Raw genomic sequence first — 14803 nt, forward strand, 5'->3', positions numbered from 1 at the left:
TGAGAGCAACATAAATTTTGATGGCTCAGCTCAAGAGGTTTCAAAGGAGACGTATATTAATAAGTGGCCGGGAAACTGTTCCTGGGTTATTTTGGTGACGAATAATGGGTGCTTTCTGCCCTTGTCCAAAAGAATACACCCAGGACTAAATTGAAGGGTTTTTGGATTAATGGCATTTGAGGAGGAGATTTCAAAACAGCCTAGTATTGTCTGTCCTGTGGCTATTAATAGCTACTCTTATGCAGATCTCTTATGGAAAGGAGCTAGTTGAGCAAGAAAAAAACACGAATGTACAGTTTAAGACAAAAGGAGCATCAGGAAGAGAAGGAGCTAAATTCAGTTGTCAGGGAGATATAGTTTAAAGAAAAGCCTGATGCTAAAGGGGATAAAGGGAGTGGTGACCTCAGGGAAAGACCCCATCCAGCCAAGCTTCCAACTTGTCAAAAAGAACTTAAAAGAATTTTATAGCTAGGTATTGTGGCACATACCTTTAATCCCAGCACTCAGAAAGAAGCAGAGGCAGACAGGTCTTTGAGTTTGAGGCCAGCCTGGTCTACATAGCAAACTCCAGGACAGCCAAATTTAGGCAGTGCAGGAAACCATAGAAAACAGAAAGCTGGTGAAAATGCATTTGAACAAGGGGGCCATGTTTCAGCCTCAGCAAGCAGCAGAACATGGCAGTTTCAACCACATGGTCTGGCTTTAGAGTCAAGGATCCAAGAAAGGGGTTATGGAATCTCCCTCCATGACTAAAAAAACAGCTGCAGCCACGCATGTTAGGGGTGTCTCTGCATGGAGGACTAGAGAGGCCAATGGGCAGGGAGTAGAACTCACACACAAGAAGTGTCTTGCAGTCAGCAAAGCTGAAAAGAGTTGAAGATCTGAAGAACACTTTTACATCAGACATGAAGATCCAGAATTTGGAGTTTTCCCTCCTGGTTTTTGGTCTTGCTTTGGTCTAGCATTTTCTCACTGTGTTCCCTTTCCTCCCCTCTGAAATGGTAATGTATATCCTGTGCTATTATACATTAGAAATATGTAGTCTGCTTTATGATTTTGATTTACAAGAGGTTATAGTTAAGAGATTGCCATGTGTATCAGAATCTTTGAACTGTGGACTTTTAAACACTGTTGAGATTATGATAGACTGTGGGGACTTTAGTTAGACTAAATGTACTTTGCATTATGATATGGCTATAAGCTTTTGGGGATTAGGGAGTAGAATGTGGTGGTCTGAATGAATATGATAAGGAGTGGCATTATTGGAGGTGTGGCCTTGTTGGAGTAGGTGTGGCCTTGCTGGAAGAAGCATATTATTGGGGGATGGGCTTTGAGGTTTCAGCAGGTCTAAGTCAGGCCTAGTGGCTCACTCTTCTTGCTGCCTGCTGATCCAGATGTACAACTCTCAGCCACCTCTCCAGCTCCATGTCTGCCTATGTGTCACCATGCTTCCCACTATGATGATAATGGACTAAACCTCCAAACTGTAAGCCAGCCCCATTTAAATGCTTTCCTTTACAAACCTTGCCATGGTCATGGTGTCTCTTCACAGCAATAGAAACCCTAACTAAGACAGCTAGTCTCAGATCTTTCAGAAGTGTTGTGGTTGGAATATGCTTAATACAGGGTGTGGCAATGTTTGGAGGTGTGGCCTTATTGGAGTAGGTGTGTCACCATGGTCGTGGGTGTGGGCTTTAGGACCCTCATCCTAGCTGCCTGGAAGTCAGTCTTCTCCTAGGGGCCCTCAGATGAAGATGTAGAACTCTCAGCTCCTCCTACATCATGCCTGCCTGGACTCTGTCATGCCTTGATGATAAAATGGACTGAACCTCTCAACCTGTAAGCCAGCCTCAGTTAAGTGTTATCCTTATAAGAGCTGCCTTGGTCACAGCAGTAAAATCCTAAGACAAGAAGAAAACCACCCTACAGCTGGGAGGAAGTGGAAAATTGGCTAATCGCTGGACATGGGCTTAGAACTCATAGTCCTTCCTCAAAGCAAATGAGTAGCAGGAAGGCAGTTTTGGAGATAAGCAATCACTGGGCACTGGCTCAGCACCCCAATCTCCATAGTAATCTACAGTATTCTGTTCTAATGTTTGATATGGAATTCGGAGCTACTGACCACCTTGCCCTTCAGTCTGAACTTTGGTACTAAAATGTGGAAAGGGGGTGGAGATGCTATGAGGAAATATCCCTGTCTACACCTTCCGTTTTTCTAAGATTGTAGTCTCCCAACCAAATGCTGTGGCAGGGTGTCCAAGATTGGTGACCAAAGACTGCTGACCTGTGATGACTGTTCCCTGTTTTCAGGTCCCCCAGACAAGCTCATTCTCAAATAAGAGGCCTTCTTACAAGATGGTGTCTGTTTATCACACTCTGAGATAAACATATCAAAATCTAATGCTGGTCTCCACACAGACACATTCCCTAGATGTAAGGCTTTTGAGAACTATGAGCTTATCCTGTGGCTAGAATTGGCACAGTCTGTTTTCCCCAGAGTTGCTCAGCTCTGCCTTGCTTTCCGGTCAGGCTGGAGCTATGGATGCCATCATTCTGTTTCTCTGTGCTTTTCAAAGCTGCCCCATCATTATTTTTTTTTTATTCCCAATGCTATTTTGACAATTTTAGCAACTGACAAAGTAGCTTTGAAGAAAGTAGCTTTGTTAGAGATATAAACAGATATGTCATGATGACAAGGGCAACAAGCAGCAAGGAAAAGATCACATAATTAGCATACCAAAACCACAATTCTATATGTACAATAACAAAATGAAAAAATAGATCTAAACTCAGATACCGTATCACCTCTCTCATATTACTAGGTAGACTTTAATCCCAGCACTTAAAAAGGCAAAGGTAACTAGAAGACCTATACCTGGAAATTATAGCTCTATTTTTAAAAATAATCCATGATTAGACAGAGAAAATTAACAAAATCCAAACATGATTCTTTGAAAAAAATTTAATCTTTAGTTAAGCCTTAGTGAGAAAACAGTAAGGGATATACAGATTTCAGGATTAGAAGTAGTAAATCTCTACAGATTTTTTTAACCAAAAAAAAAAAAAAAAAAAAAAAAAAAGGCATTAGCACTCTCTGCCCTCAGGAAATGCTGAAGCAGATGGATCCTAAGTTTGAGGTACCTAAGCTGCATACACAGCAAGATCCTATCTTAAAAAGTAAAAAAAAAAATTAAGATATTAAGAGAAGCATCAATATACACAGTGATACAGAAATGTATTCCCTGAAATAAATTACTAAAAATGATGAAAAAACCCCCAGAAATCTGGATTGTTAAGATCTATTAAATAAAGTGAATCTGTTAATAATTTTCCTATAGAATTTTTTCTTATTTCCACAAAGAAATATGGTCTAGATTGCTACCTGGTGAATTGCCCTGTGTATCACAGAAGGAAATAGTGTCAATCTTATAAGGCCTACATAGAACATGACAAAAAAAGCAAGGTAATCTTGATAAAACTACATGAGGACAGGACAAGAAAAGATAAGTATAGACCAATATCTCCCATGAGTAAATATGTAAAAAAAAATCCCAAATATTAACTCAGCTGTATGAAAAGAAATCTCAAAAACATAACCTACTTAATGGTGCTTTATTCCAAGGTAAAAGTCAAACAACAGAATTCAGTACATGAACAGAAAAATAGGTGTGGGCATCATGTTTAATCTTGCTAGGAAAAAAAAGATGGTATCTACTTAAGATAAGAATTCCCAGGAATCTAGAAATAGTAGAGAAATAAGAAAAATCTGCTGCAAACGCCCACAGAAGTCATAAAATCCTTAATGTTTTCTGTAACACTGCGTTAGGGATCCTAGCCAATGTAGTAAGTAGTAAGACAAGAAGAAAAATGGATAAAGATTGACAAATGAAAAAAAATGCATGTGTGAGCTTTGATCAATCTTTTTAAACCTGTATAAAATTAATACCACTTAACACCACAAATACAAATAATCTGCAGATGGATAGACTCAATAAATAAATCTATTTAAGACCGTATTTTAAAGTCCAGAATGCTTAAACACCAATTTTATGTCTTCATACTAGCAAAAATGGGGAAAAATATAATGATTTTAGTTATAATAATATAAATATATCCAATATACATTTGACAGCAGATTGATAATGCCTATATGTTCTAAACCAATGCCTATTTCTGAGACTGAGAAGAGATTATTTAAACATATCAAAATATTTATTGTATTCATTGAGTGCATGTTGAGTTTTAATATTATAAAGATGAAAGTTTATCAGAAATGATTTATAAGATCAATTCAAGCATAAGAAAAATCACTAATCCCTACTGATAGTTAATGGTTGTTGGAGGAGGTGTCATATTCTTCAGTGGTATATCCACTGTCAAGATGCCCATTTTCATCCCAGTGATGCTTATGCATGTAATCCTAACTAAATTCAGTGGGTCACAACAAAACAAACAGACAAGTGACATATAATTACAAAGGGCATTTCTTGGGTAAAAGGTGTTCAATAAGGAGTGTGAGAGAGACAAGAGAGGGTAATGTAGGCATGTAAAATGACAAAACTACATTATATACATATTAAAAGTGGTAAAGTTTTTAAACACTCAGAATGCTTTTCATGTCAACTGATAAGTAGATTCGCACAATTTATCTGGCAAAAGGCTAGGGATAGGATTATCTTCAAATATAAAGCTATACAACTTTATTATCAAATAGTGAGACATATTATAAATAATAGTTGTTAAGATAGTATTATATTATTTCAATAAGAAACTAGTAGACTGATGAAATGAGAGAAAGAGCCCAGAAGTAGAGGCAGAATGGTCCTATTATTTAAGACAAAAGAGGTACTTGAAGGTATTAGACAAAATATGATCTTTTTAACTAGGTCACCTGACTTTTTAAGAACAATATTTAATCCTGGTCTCCACACTTAACACCACAAATACAAATAGTCTGCAGATGAATTATTGATATAAATGCAAAAAAAACCAAAACAACAAGGCTTTAAAAGAAAACGATAGTATTTGATTATTTGGAAAATAAAGCAGATTTATTAAGCTGGTTAGTATTAACCATGAAGGAAATCCATGGACTACTTTATAATTAAGGAATTCTCTTTACACTATAGAGTGAAAAAAGTCAACAAATGGAGAAACAAAAATACAATGGGCAGTATGTTTATGCTATGTATACTTTTTAACATGTATATTTTAAGTAGATACAATTTCACTGGCTGAGGAGATACTTTATTTGCAAGCATGAGGACCTATGTTCAATCTCCAGAATTATATTAAAAACAAACAAACGAAAATCCCAGGCATGTTGCAGTGTACTTGTGATCCCATGGCTGGGCAGAGGAGGCAGAGGCAGATCCCTGAGGCTTACTAGTCATTAAGTCTATCTTACTTGATGGCCTCCAGGTCATTGATAGTCCTCCTTACACAGAACCAGGATAGACAATGCTTGAGGAATGACACCTAAGGTTGATCTCAAGCTATCACATGCACCTGAATGCACAAAACATGTACATACATGCACAAATATACATACAGAAAACTATATTTGATATGTAGAAGTATAGTGGAGCTGAATGAATTACCACAATGTTGTACATATGTTTTTAAAAACTGGTCACAGATTTAACCCATCAACTATCTAAAACAAAGATAAGGTTGTAAATTCCATAGTCATATGCCCAATAATGTAAATAAACTAACTGCCTAGAATTAGGCAACTGTTGACATTGAAATATGACAAGTCCTCTCACAGAAGTTTTCACAAAATAAGGTATCTTTATGATATACATTGCTCATGACAACAACATCAAAAAGACCCCCTAGATTGCTTCCTATCTTAGCTCTCAATGAACACTGAAGGAAGGTGTATAACTAGATAAGAGTAATTGGAAATTTAAGAGTATGGAACAATTTATTCTGCATATGCAGGAGCTCTATGATGTTATAAACTGACCCAAAAATGTTGCTCAGTGTTCTACATTGACCTACATATTACAAGATTTGAATAGTTTTCATATTCATCATGCCATGTGATGAATATGAGTGTATGGCTACACTCAAGTAAGTAGTAACAAAGAATAAGTTACTGTGTTTAGAGGATAATATCGTCAGTATATTCTGTAACTGTTCACATACATACATTTGAACCATAACCAAGTCCAGCAGCGCTCTTCCCCCTGAGTATTCAATATCTAAAATGCTAAGACTCCTTAAGTTCCCTCAGTTAACTTGTGCCTCTGGGCACAGATTTATTTATTTCCTTCCCTAGTTCACAACAGCTGTAGTCAGCAAGCTAAGAGTTAAAGTGTAAAGGAAAGGGCTTCTGGAAGACACCTTAAAGAAACAACAGCTAAGTCAGCAGGAAGGAACAGCAGGCAGCAAAAACAAAGAACTCTAAACACAAGTCTTATGGGGCCATTTAGCTAAAGGTACTAAGGGACCTCCAGAGTCTCCAAGGACAGCCACTGTACAGTGCACATATTCATAGACACAGACCCAGAAGACACTCATCAATAGTTATTACATTGTGCTATCTATATTCTCTCTAAAGAAGGTAGAGAAATGTGCAACCTCTTTTTTGTTAAGTAATTCATCTAAAATTACTAAATAGCTGCTTACTGTGTTAAGTATGAGCATTTCAATTATGAGCTTTATTATACAGAAGACTGTGTTCCATGGTAAGTGCTGACTGAAGCACTATCCCCGAGGGAAGAATGTTAAGCTCAGAGTAGATATTAGTTACATATAAAATATGAGCTCTTTATTCCTCGACCACACTAAAGAAATGAGGTGCTGCTCTAATTTGAAATAATTCTAGTGCTCTGAAATACTACCTTAACCTATAAAAAACGATGTTTCATGTTATTAAAGTATTTTAATTATAAAAATCACTGTTTGTCTCTATCCTGCTTAACCTACTGTGTATTTCTTAAATCACCGTTGTCTTTTTTTTTATCCAAAAGCCAGGAAAATTGATTTTGCATAAGGTGTTCCTTTAAACTACAGCCTTTAGTTAGAGTTTTTACTGCTGCAATGAAACACCATGATCAAAAAGCAAGGTGGCGAGGAAAGGGCTTATTTGGCTTATATTTTCAGATCACTTTTTATCAGCAAAGGAAGTCTAGACAGGAACTCAAAACAGGGCAGGAACCTGGAGGCAGGAACTGAAGCAGAGATCCTGGGTGGGTGCTGCTTACTGACTTGCTCCTCATGGCTTGCTTTCTTATACAACCCAGAAGCACCAGCCCAGAAATTGGACCATCCATAATGGGGGGAGGGGGAGGGCTCCTCCATCAATTAAAAGATTAAAAGAATGCATACAGCTGGATCTTAGGGAGGTATTTTCTCACCTGAGGATCTCACCTCTCTGATGACTCTAGTTGTGTTAAGCTGACATAAAATCAGCCAGCAGACTATTAACTTAAAAGTTTGACAAAAGTTGTTTTAAGATGTGTATTCTAATTGTTAAACATGAATATTTTAGTATTTTACATAATATTATAAACTGAAAGATGAATTAGATTTTAATTGTATTTGCCAATAGAACTGAGGCTAAAGAAATACATCAGCCTCAAAAGACATCAGCTTGAGCTGTAGAGATGGCGGCTCAGTGACTAAGAAGAGCACTGGCTGCTCCTCTGGAGGAAGATACACACAGAGCACAGACATACATGTAAGCAAAACACACATACACAAAATAAAAATCTTTGAAAAATGCATGTGCCTCGCCTAGCTGCTGTATTTTTCTACTAGTATCATCATGCTCATATTTGGAAACATTAAAAGCCAAACATGATCACAGAATGCTTGATGGATATTATTCATTTTAAGTCCATCACTCAAAAACCCTAGCCATCTAGTCCAGCATTATTGTACAGCTGAGGAATCAATGAAGAAAATGAGGAGGGGTACTAAGACACTAGCTAATGACAACATTATGAGCTCGGTCACATCTCCACTAGATCAGCTTATTCCAACTTCCAATGTCAAACCATCAGGAAGTTTGGAGTCTGTTGAAGCTATGAGCATAAGGACTCAAGAAGCACAGTTTAGGCTGAAACCTGCTTCGAAACTCATTTCTTTAAATATATTTTAATATCTTTAAAAGACAAGACTATCTGACTAGCTTATTTTTCTCTGTATCTAACTTAGAAATTTGCCTCAATTTAAAACAATGTAATAAAGCCCACCTGTGCCAAAAGCTTGTATTCTACACAGCACAAATAATTACTATAATCCATATTATTTTACCACTTACAACGCAAACTGTGAACGAAAGTCTTCCTGATAGATGAGCATTCATTAGAATCCAACTTTTAAAAAGTTGCTTAAATCACTAAATGTAACTCCTACGACAGATCTCTACAATCTGCTTAAGATGCTAGCCACGATTTTACACAAGGAAAAACTTAAATAGACATAAGCCAGAGAGGCAGGAAAGGTTTCATCATTTACCTGATAACTAGAGAATTATCACTGGTTGATGATCAACCAGGATGATGGAACAAAAATCATTTTAACAGAGCTTATTGGCTCTGAGTGGTTACTAAGAAACGGACGCCTAGAATTTTATGGGACTTAAAGAAAATTTATCAGCGTGTTCAAAATCAGGGTTTTTTTCCCCTGAATTCTTGATTTATAGATAGTGATTATCTATTTCTATATTTCCTGGAGGAAGGAATGCATTTACAATCAGGAAGCATTTAAATAAAGGCACATCTTCCAATAAAGGACTGTCTGGAAGACAAGGAGCCTTCCACAATCCCGTGGCAGCACTGGCACTGTAGTTGACAAGGCTTAAATACCCAATACAGATACGGCCGAGTGAAAGGAGTGGAAATACAGCCGCCAACCAGAGGAAACAGCAGGACGCACTGGGATCTGGGGACATCTAAGTGACTACTAGAGCAGCTGGACGCTGCTCTTCCCCCGCCCTCCTCTCCTCAGACACTCGCTGGCCGGTTCCACACAGATCCTCCCCGGCTCCGCCCCGGTCCTCGCCGGGGCAGCCTCCATCCGAGGACGTCCAGACCCGAGCGCCGGTCCACGGCCTCGTGGGGAGAAGCTACCGCCCCTCTGCAGGGCCCCGCTCGTCCGCGGACACGCGCGGCGCGGGCCGCAGCGTCGAGCCCCAGCACCGCCCTCCGCCCGGCGCCCGCAGCCCCGCACCTGCACACGGTGATCAGGTTCCTCCGCTCCACCGCAGCGTTGCGGGCGCTCAGGCTCTTCTTGCCGCCGCCGCGGCTCCCGCTCAGGCCCCCCAGGCTCCGGGAGGCCATGGCGGGCTCACCTCCGCGCCCCCTTTGTCTCCAGCGGTCCCGCAAGCCTAGCACACCTGTGTCCCGCGGCCTTCTCTCGCGATGGCAGCCCGCGGTGCGGGAGAGGGGCGAGGAAGGAGCCGCGGAGCAGGCAGGGTGTGGAAGGCAGCGGGGCACCCGCGCCCGGTACCCAGGTTCCACACGCGCGTGCACAGACACACACACACACACACTCACACACACGCACACACACGCTCACTCACACGCACGCACGAGCCACCTCCGCCCTCGCTCGCTCGCGCGCGCGCGCGCCGCCGCCGCCGCCGCCGTCCACGAGAGAAGCGCGGGCGGGCTCCGAGTCCGGCGCTGCGCGGCTGCCCTAGGAACGCCGCACCGGCGCGCGGGCGAGTCTGTCAGCCCGGCCGGCCTAACCGCACGTCATTCTGCTAGCAGGGCGGGAGCCGCAGAGGTGAAGCCCACCCCCCCACCCCCCGCCAGTCTCACGCAGCCCCGCCCCCTGCACCTATGGGAACAAAGCCGCTCCAGAGAGAGCCAATGACGAGAGGTGGGGGGCGGGACCCGCCGCGGGAGCCTTTAAAGCGGCCCGCTTAAGCCCCGCCCTGGCGCGTGGGCCGCTGTCAGACCGCGGGCCCGGCTCGTGCGACCTCTTGGTGCGCGCGGCGAGGCAGCGGTGGCTTGGGAAGCCAGCTTTGGTGTGCCTAATCCACAGCGACTCTGGCCTGCAACCACCCTGACAAGACTAAGTCTCAAATGTTCATGATAGATTCCTGCTGGGGCTTCAGTTGCCTCAGCAGGAGAATGCCACAGCTGGGGGGTAGGGGGCGGGGGTTCCCTAGAACAGAAGGGCTCCATCTGTCCCAAACGTCCCCCTTTGAGCCCGACAAACAACGACACAATGGCATCAGGGCATGTGCCCATGGCATTTCTCTTCACGCGAATCTGATTAGAATTCTTACTTCTCCTCGAGGGCTCATCTTCCCACCTCAGTCTCCAGCACAGCCTGAAACCCAACTGACCATAGAGAAATGAGTGTTGTGTGGCTGTCCAGTCTGTGTTCTGTGCAGTGAGAGCTGAACGGACTTGCAGCCCGTGAGTCATGGGGGGGGGGGGGGTTGACCAAGGGCAGGGAGAAATCCTGCCTTGGAGGCTTAAGTCTTGGAGGCTAAGCCACTTGGAAGGACCACTTTGCAGTCTCCACTTCTCTGGCTTTACCTATGGGAGGCTCCTGGTTTGAGGCTCTGACCTCTGGCATTCACCTCAGACTAGTGTTCATCTGCCTTTAAACCAGTAGGTCCAGACTTCAGGTTGTTTTTTTTTTTTTTTTTTTTTTTTTTTAATTTTGAAAATCTAAAAGCATCAGGACAAAGTCCCATTTCTTTAAACTACTGACTATAATTAGGTTAAAATAAAAATATATGTAGGAAAATACTTAACTGTTACTACAGTAAATATTTATGCACTTATCTAATAAAATAACTTAGATTCTGAACTTTATCTCTCACATGAATAAATGCAGGTGAAGTTTCCATATATAGGGGTATGTGATTTGTCGATGCAAATATAATCAAATATTCCCTGTATTTTTAATTGCCGAAGATACTTGTCAAGGAGGACCCTCCTAGGAGCTACATCCTATCTTTTCTTGCTAGCCTAACCGTATGACTTCAGAACCAGCTGTCAGAAAACAGAGGCTTTGGCTGTACAGCCAGTCTTAGCAAAATATTTACACTAGCAATGGCAAACAGGACATAACTTGGGAATTATTTTTTAAGCCTGACATTGTAAGTGTCTAAAGAAATGCATAGAAAATCATTACTTTTTTTTTTTTTTTTTTTTTTTTTTTTTGGTTTTTTTCGAGACAGGATTTCTCTGTGTAGCCTTGGCTGTCCTGGAACTCGCTTGGTAGACCAGGCTGGCCTTGAACTCAGAAATCCTCCTGCCTCTGCCTCCCAAGTGCTGGGATTAAAGGCGTGCGCCACCACTGCCCAGCGAAAATCATTACTTTTAAAGAAAATTTCTAGAGCAGAGAATGGTGGCATACTTTTGCAATCCCAGAATTCTGATGACTTAGGTAAAAGGAATACCTTGCTTTGTTAATTACTTTTGTGTTGTTGTGACCAAACTATGTGACATAAACAGTTTGAGGGAGGAAGGGTTTTTTGGGGTTCGTGCTTCAGAAGTTTCATGGCATGGAAGGCTATAGGAAAGCACTAAAGTTGATATCAAATCTGAGAGGATGTGGAATGACAGGAAATCCATCAGGGATAAGACAACTCCAGGACCTTCTTTCAGTGACCTGCCTCCTCTAAGTCCAAAGTTTTTACAACCTTCCAAAATAAAGCCACCAGGTGGGGACAAACATTTGAGGCCTGTGCCTCTGAGGAACGTTTCAGATGCAAATTGAACACTAGGCCCTGACTCAAAAAGATATAGGGAGTAGGAAGATGCCTGAAGTCAAATGGTAGGTAACCTTGTTTGGTAGAAGTTGACCATGCGTAGTAGTCATTTTAAAATTAAAAAGTGAGACTGGCTTTCTGGCATCAATGCACTTTCATGTTATTTGTACTATAACCATTGTATTTCTGACTGAAAACAGTAAAATTTACCTTAAGTTATCAGGCTACAATGTTAATTTTCATTGCTTTTAGTAGGCTCATCTGACACTTGCTTAACGAGATCTTTCGCCATAAGAATTCATTTACCTTTGCATGGATCGTTCTCATTAAAACTGCCACTTGGGGGCCTCATTTGATAAGATTTCTGCCCCACCCCCACCCCACTTACCTTGAGTCATATGTTCTGAGTGTTTTCTAGATTACTAATCTGAAAACAAGAAATGAAAGGAATTTAAAAAGAGATTCACTACAGGAGCTAGCAAGATAGCTCACTCAGTAAAATGTTTGAAAAGATTTGAGTTCAACCCCCAGAAATCAATTTCAAAACTCTGTTTAATGGCATGCTTGTAAGCTCACCACTTGAGAGGTGGAGACAGATCCCTGGGGCTTGTTAGCCAGCCAACCTAGGTTGATGAGCAAAATTTAGAGCAATGAGAGACCTCTATTTAAAAGATATGTAGAGGGCTTCTGAGGAGGTACAGACACCTAGAAGCCCAAAGTTTGACCTCCAACCTCCAAATGCATGTACACACACGTACACATTCACACAAACAGCACTTTCATGCACATACACACTACAAGATACACTGTGAAAGCATAGATGCTAAGTCCATATGTCAGCTGATGCTCACAGCATTCTTGCATACCATTATCCCCAATAATCTCCTCCCATTCTAAAGAAATAAAATTACAAATACAACATGTAAAAACCCCCAAGCACAAAATTCTGTAGGTCAGAGAGTACCACACATGCCATACTTTATGTTTTAATCTTAGAATCAAATTTTACCTATTAATCCTATTAAAAAATACTAGCCAACCTGTCTTAGGGTTTTTATTGCTGTGAAGAGACACCACGATCATGGCAACTCTTACAATGGAAAACACTTACTTGGGGCTGGCTTACAGTTGAAAGGTTTAGTCCATTATCATCATGATAGGAAGCATATAGCACACAGGCAGACATGGTGCTGGAGAGGTAGTGGAGAGTTTTACATCTGGGTCAGCAGGTAGTAATTAAAGAACTGTAAGCTTCTAGGCCTGGTTTGAGATTTTGAGACCTCAAAGCCTGCCCCAGTGCCCTACTTCCTTCAACAAGCCACACCTACTCCAGTAAGGCCACACCTACTCCAGTAAGGCCACACCTACTCCAGTAAGGCCACACCTCCTAATGGTGCGACTTTCTGTGAGCCTACAGGGACCACGTTCTTTCAAACCATCACAAAAACTAACAATAACAATTTTTAAATGAGATTTTTCAGACATGATATAAGAAAATGCTGATTTAATTGTAATGAAACATTGTCACCTTAAATAATTTTTAAGGAAATTCTTGTGAGCTCTATAAAATCAAGAGAATAAAGTTTTATTTTAGCATAAATTTATTATGTCCCCAGTAAATTTGGTATATACATGCTTAACTGTATAAATATGATAGTAATGATTCTGTCTGGAAATCCCAGAGCTAATTTATTCATATAAATGCACATATGAATATTTATAATTTCATATATAGATATACATATATCTATGCATGAACTTATAGCCACCAAAATCTCTGACTGGTGTTCAAAACTTGACTAACTACATCATTCAACTTAGCCATTTAGCCAAGTACATTTACATCAGTCAAAAACTGAATCAAAGCAAAGAAAACTGAATATGGAGTCATCATTCGGATCTTGTCCAAGGTGATATTTAATTCATCATGGTTCACAAAATTGACCTTGATGACGATGTTATTATCTTCTGAGATATTTTTTGGCCAATTTTAGAAAACTGTGCATTATGGTGGTTAGGTTTCTAGCATATAAAAAGTCTCAGCAGTTTAGTTTCTTACACACATCCATAGCTGTAAGTTCTATAGGTCAGAAGTCAGCCACATTACAATCCATGTTGGTTTGCTGCTCAGAATCTCCCGAGGTTGAAATCCAAGTGTGTGATTGAGCTGTTATTCTCTGGATGTTCTGGGAAAGACCTGGTCAATAGTGCTTTTGGAGTTTAACAAACCATAGCCCTGCTGGGGTACAGGTAGGACCTAATAATTGAACTGAGGTTAAGGAAGAATAAAAATGAAGAAAGAGCTTGTGAGAGAAAGTATGGAGGCAAAAGGGATAACATTTGCAATTGGCCTGAGGCTAGAGGAGAGAAACCGCCTGTGGATAACATGGCTACAGCTCAGAGTAAGGAAGGGTGTTAGTTACAAAGCCAAAAAAAGGATGCCTAGGATTGGCTTTACACATGGGCTTGCTGATCACACTGAGCGTTTTCATCACCATCCTAAGAGCAGCAAGAGGTCTTTGAGATGCTTGGAAAGAAGTGATCGACAAGATCAGATCTGAGTTTTGAAATGGTGGCCTTAGCTGATGTGGACAGTGGTTGTAACATCCAGTGGAGCGTGCTACCCACAATGATTAGACAGCACTCAGATGCAAGACCTCAGGAGAGTTTCACTGTTAATGACCGGAAGGGGCATTTAGTTGTTTTGTTCTGTTACTGTTGTTTGTCTCTGTGGATAGACACCATTTCTTACTTTAAAGCCTGAATAGTTTCCTGATAACAGGTTGTTAGATTGTGCAGTCTCATTGCAAACCAAATTGTGCTAAAAACTCTGCTGCCCAATCAGTGCTGTGGTTTTATGTCATATGGTCAAGTGCTTTTCCTAGGTGTTTTCTAACTCAAAACAAATGAGTTACTGGAAAATTCTCCCTCTGTGTGAGAATCTCCACTCGGCACTTATTTTAGAATCCTGATCTATTATTTTTTTTTTTATTAAAAACTCATATTAAGTTTCAGAGAATGCAGTGATTTTCCTATATAACTGGGGCCAGTTTGTTTTGCTGGATGGGGTATCTCTACATTGCTAATTCCCGTGTTCAAGAGATCCTGATG

At 40.8% G+C, this 14803-nt stretch overlaps 2 protein-coding genes across 5 annotated transcripts in view; one reads left to right on the forward strand and one right to left on the reverse strand.

Moving 5' to 3' along the window:
* Positions 1-9722, reverse strand: part of Rundc3b (RUN domain containing 3B) — a 117287-nt gene extending 107565 nt beyond the window's left edge. For 2 of the 3 annotated variants that reach the window (XM_076913108.1, XM_034519163.2), the window contains exon 1: positions 9187-9722. In XM_076913108.1, coding sequence (XP_076769223.1) covers positions 9187-9296 — 110 coding nt within the window. In that variant the 5' untranslated portion in view covers positions 9297-9722. The remainder of the gene's footprint in view (positions 1-9186) is intronic. The other variant, XM_034519165.2, reaches the window with a different exon arrangement.
* Abcb1 (ATP binding cassette subfamily B member 1) overlaps positions 1-14803 on the forward strand; it is a 159857-nt gene that overhangs the window by 38878 nt on the left and 106176 nt on the right. The window lies entirely within an intron of this gene.

Source organism: Arvicanthis niloticus, chromosome 15 (assembly GCF_011762505.2).
Source record: "Arvicanthis niloticus isolate mArvNil1 chromosome 15, mArvNil1.pat.X, whole genome shotgun sequence".
Classification (NCBI taxonomy): Eukaryota; Metazoa; Chordata; class Mammalia; order Rodentia; family Muridae; genus Arvicanthis; species Arvicanthis niloticus.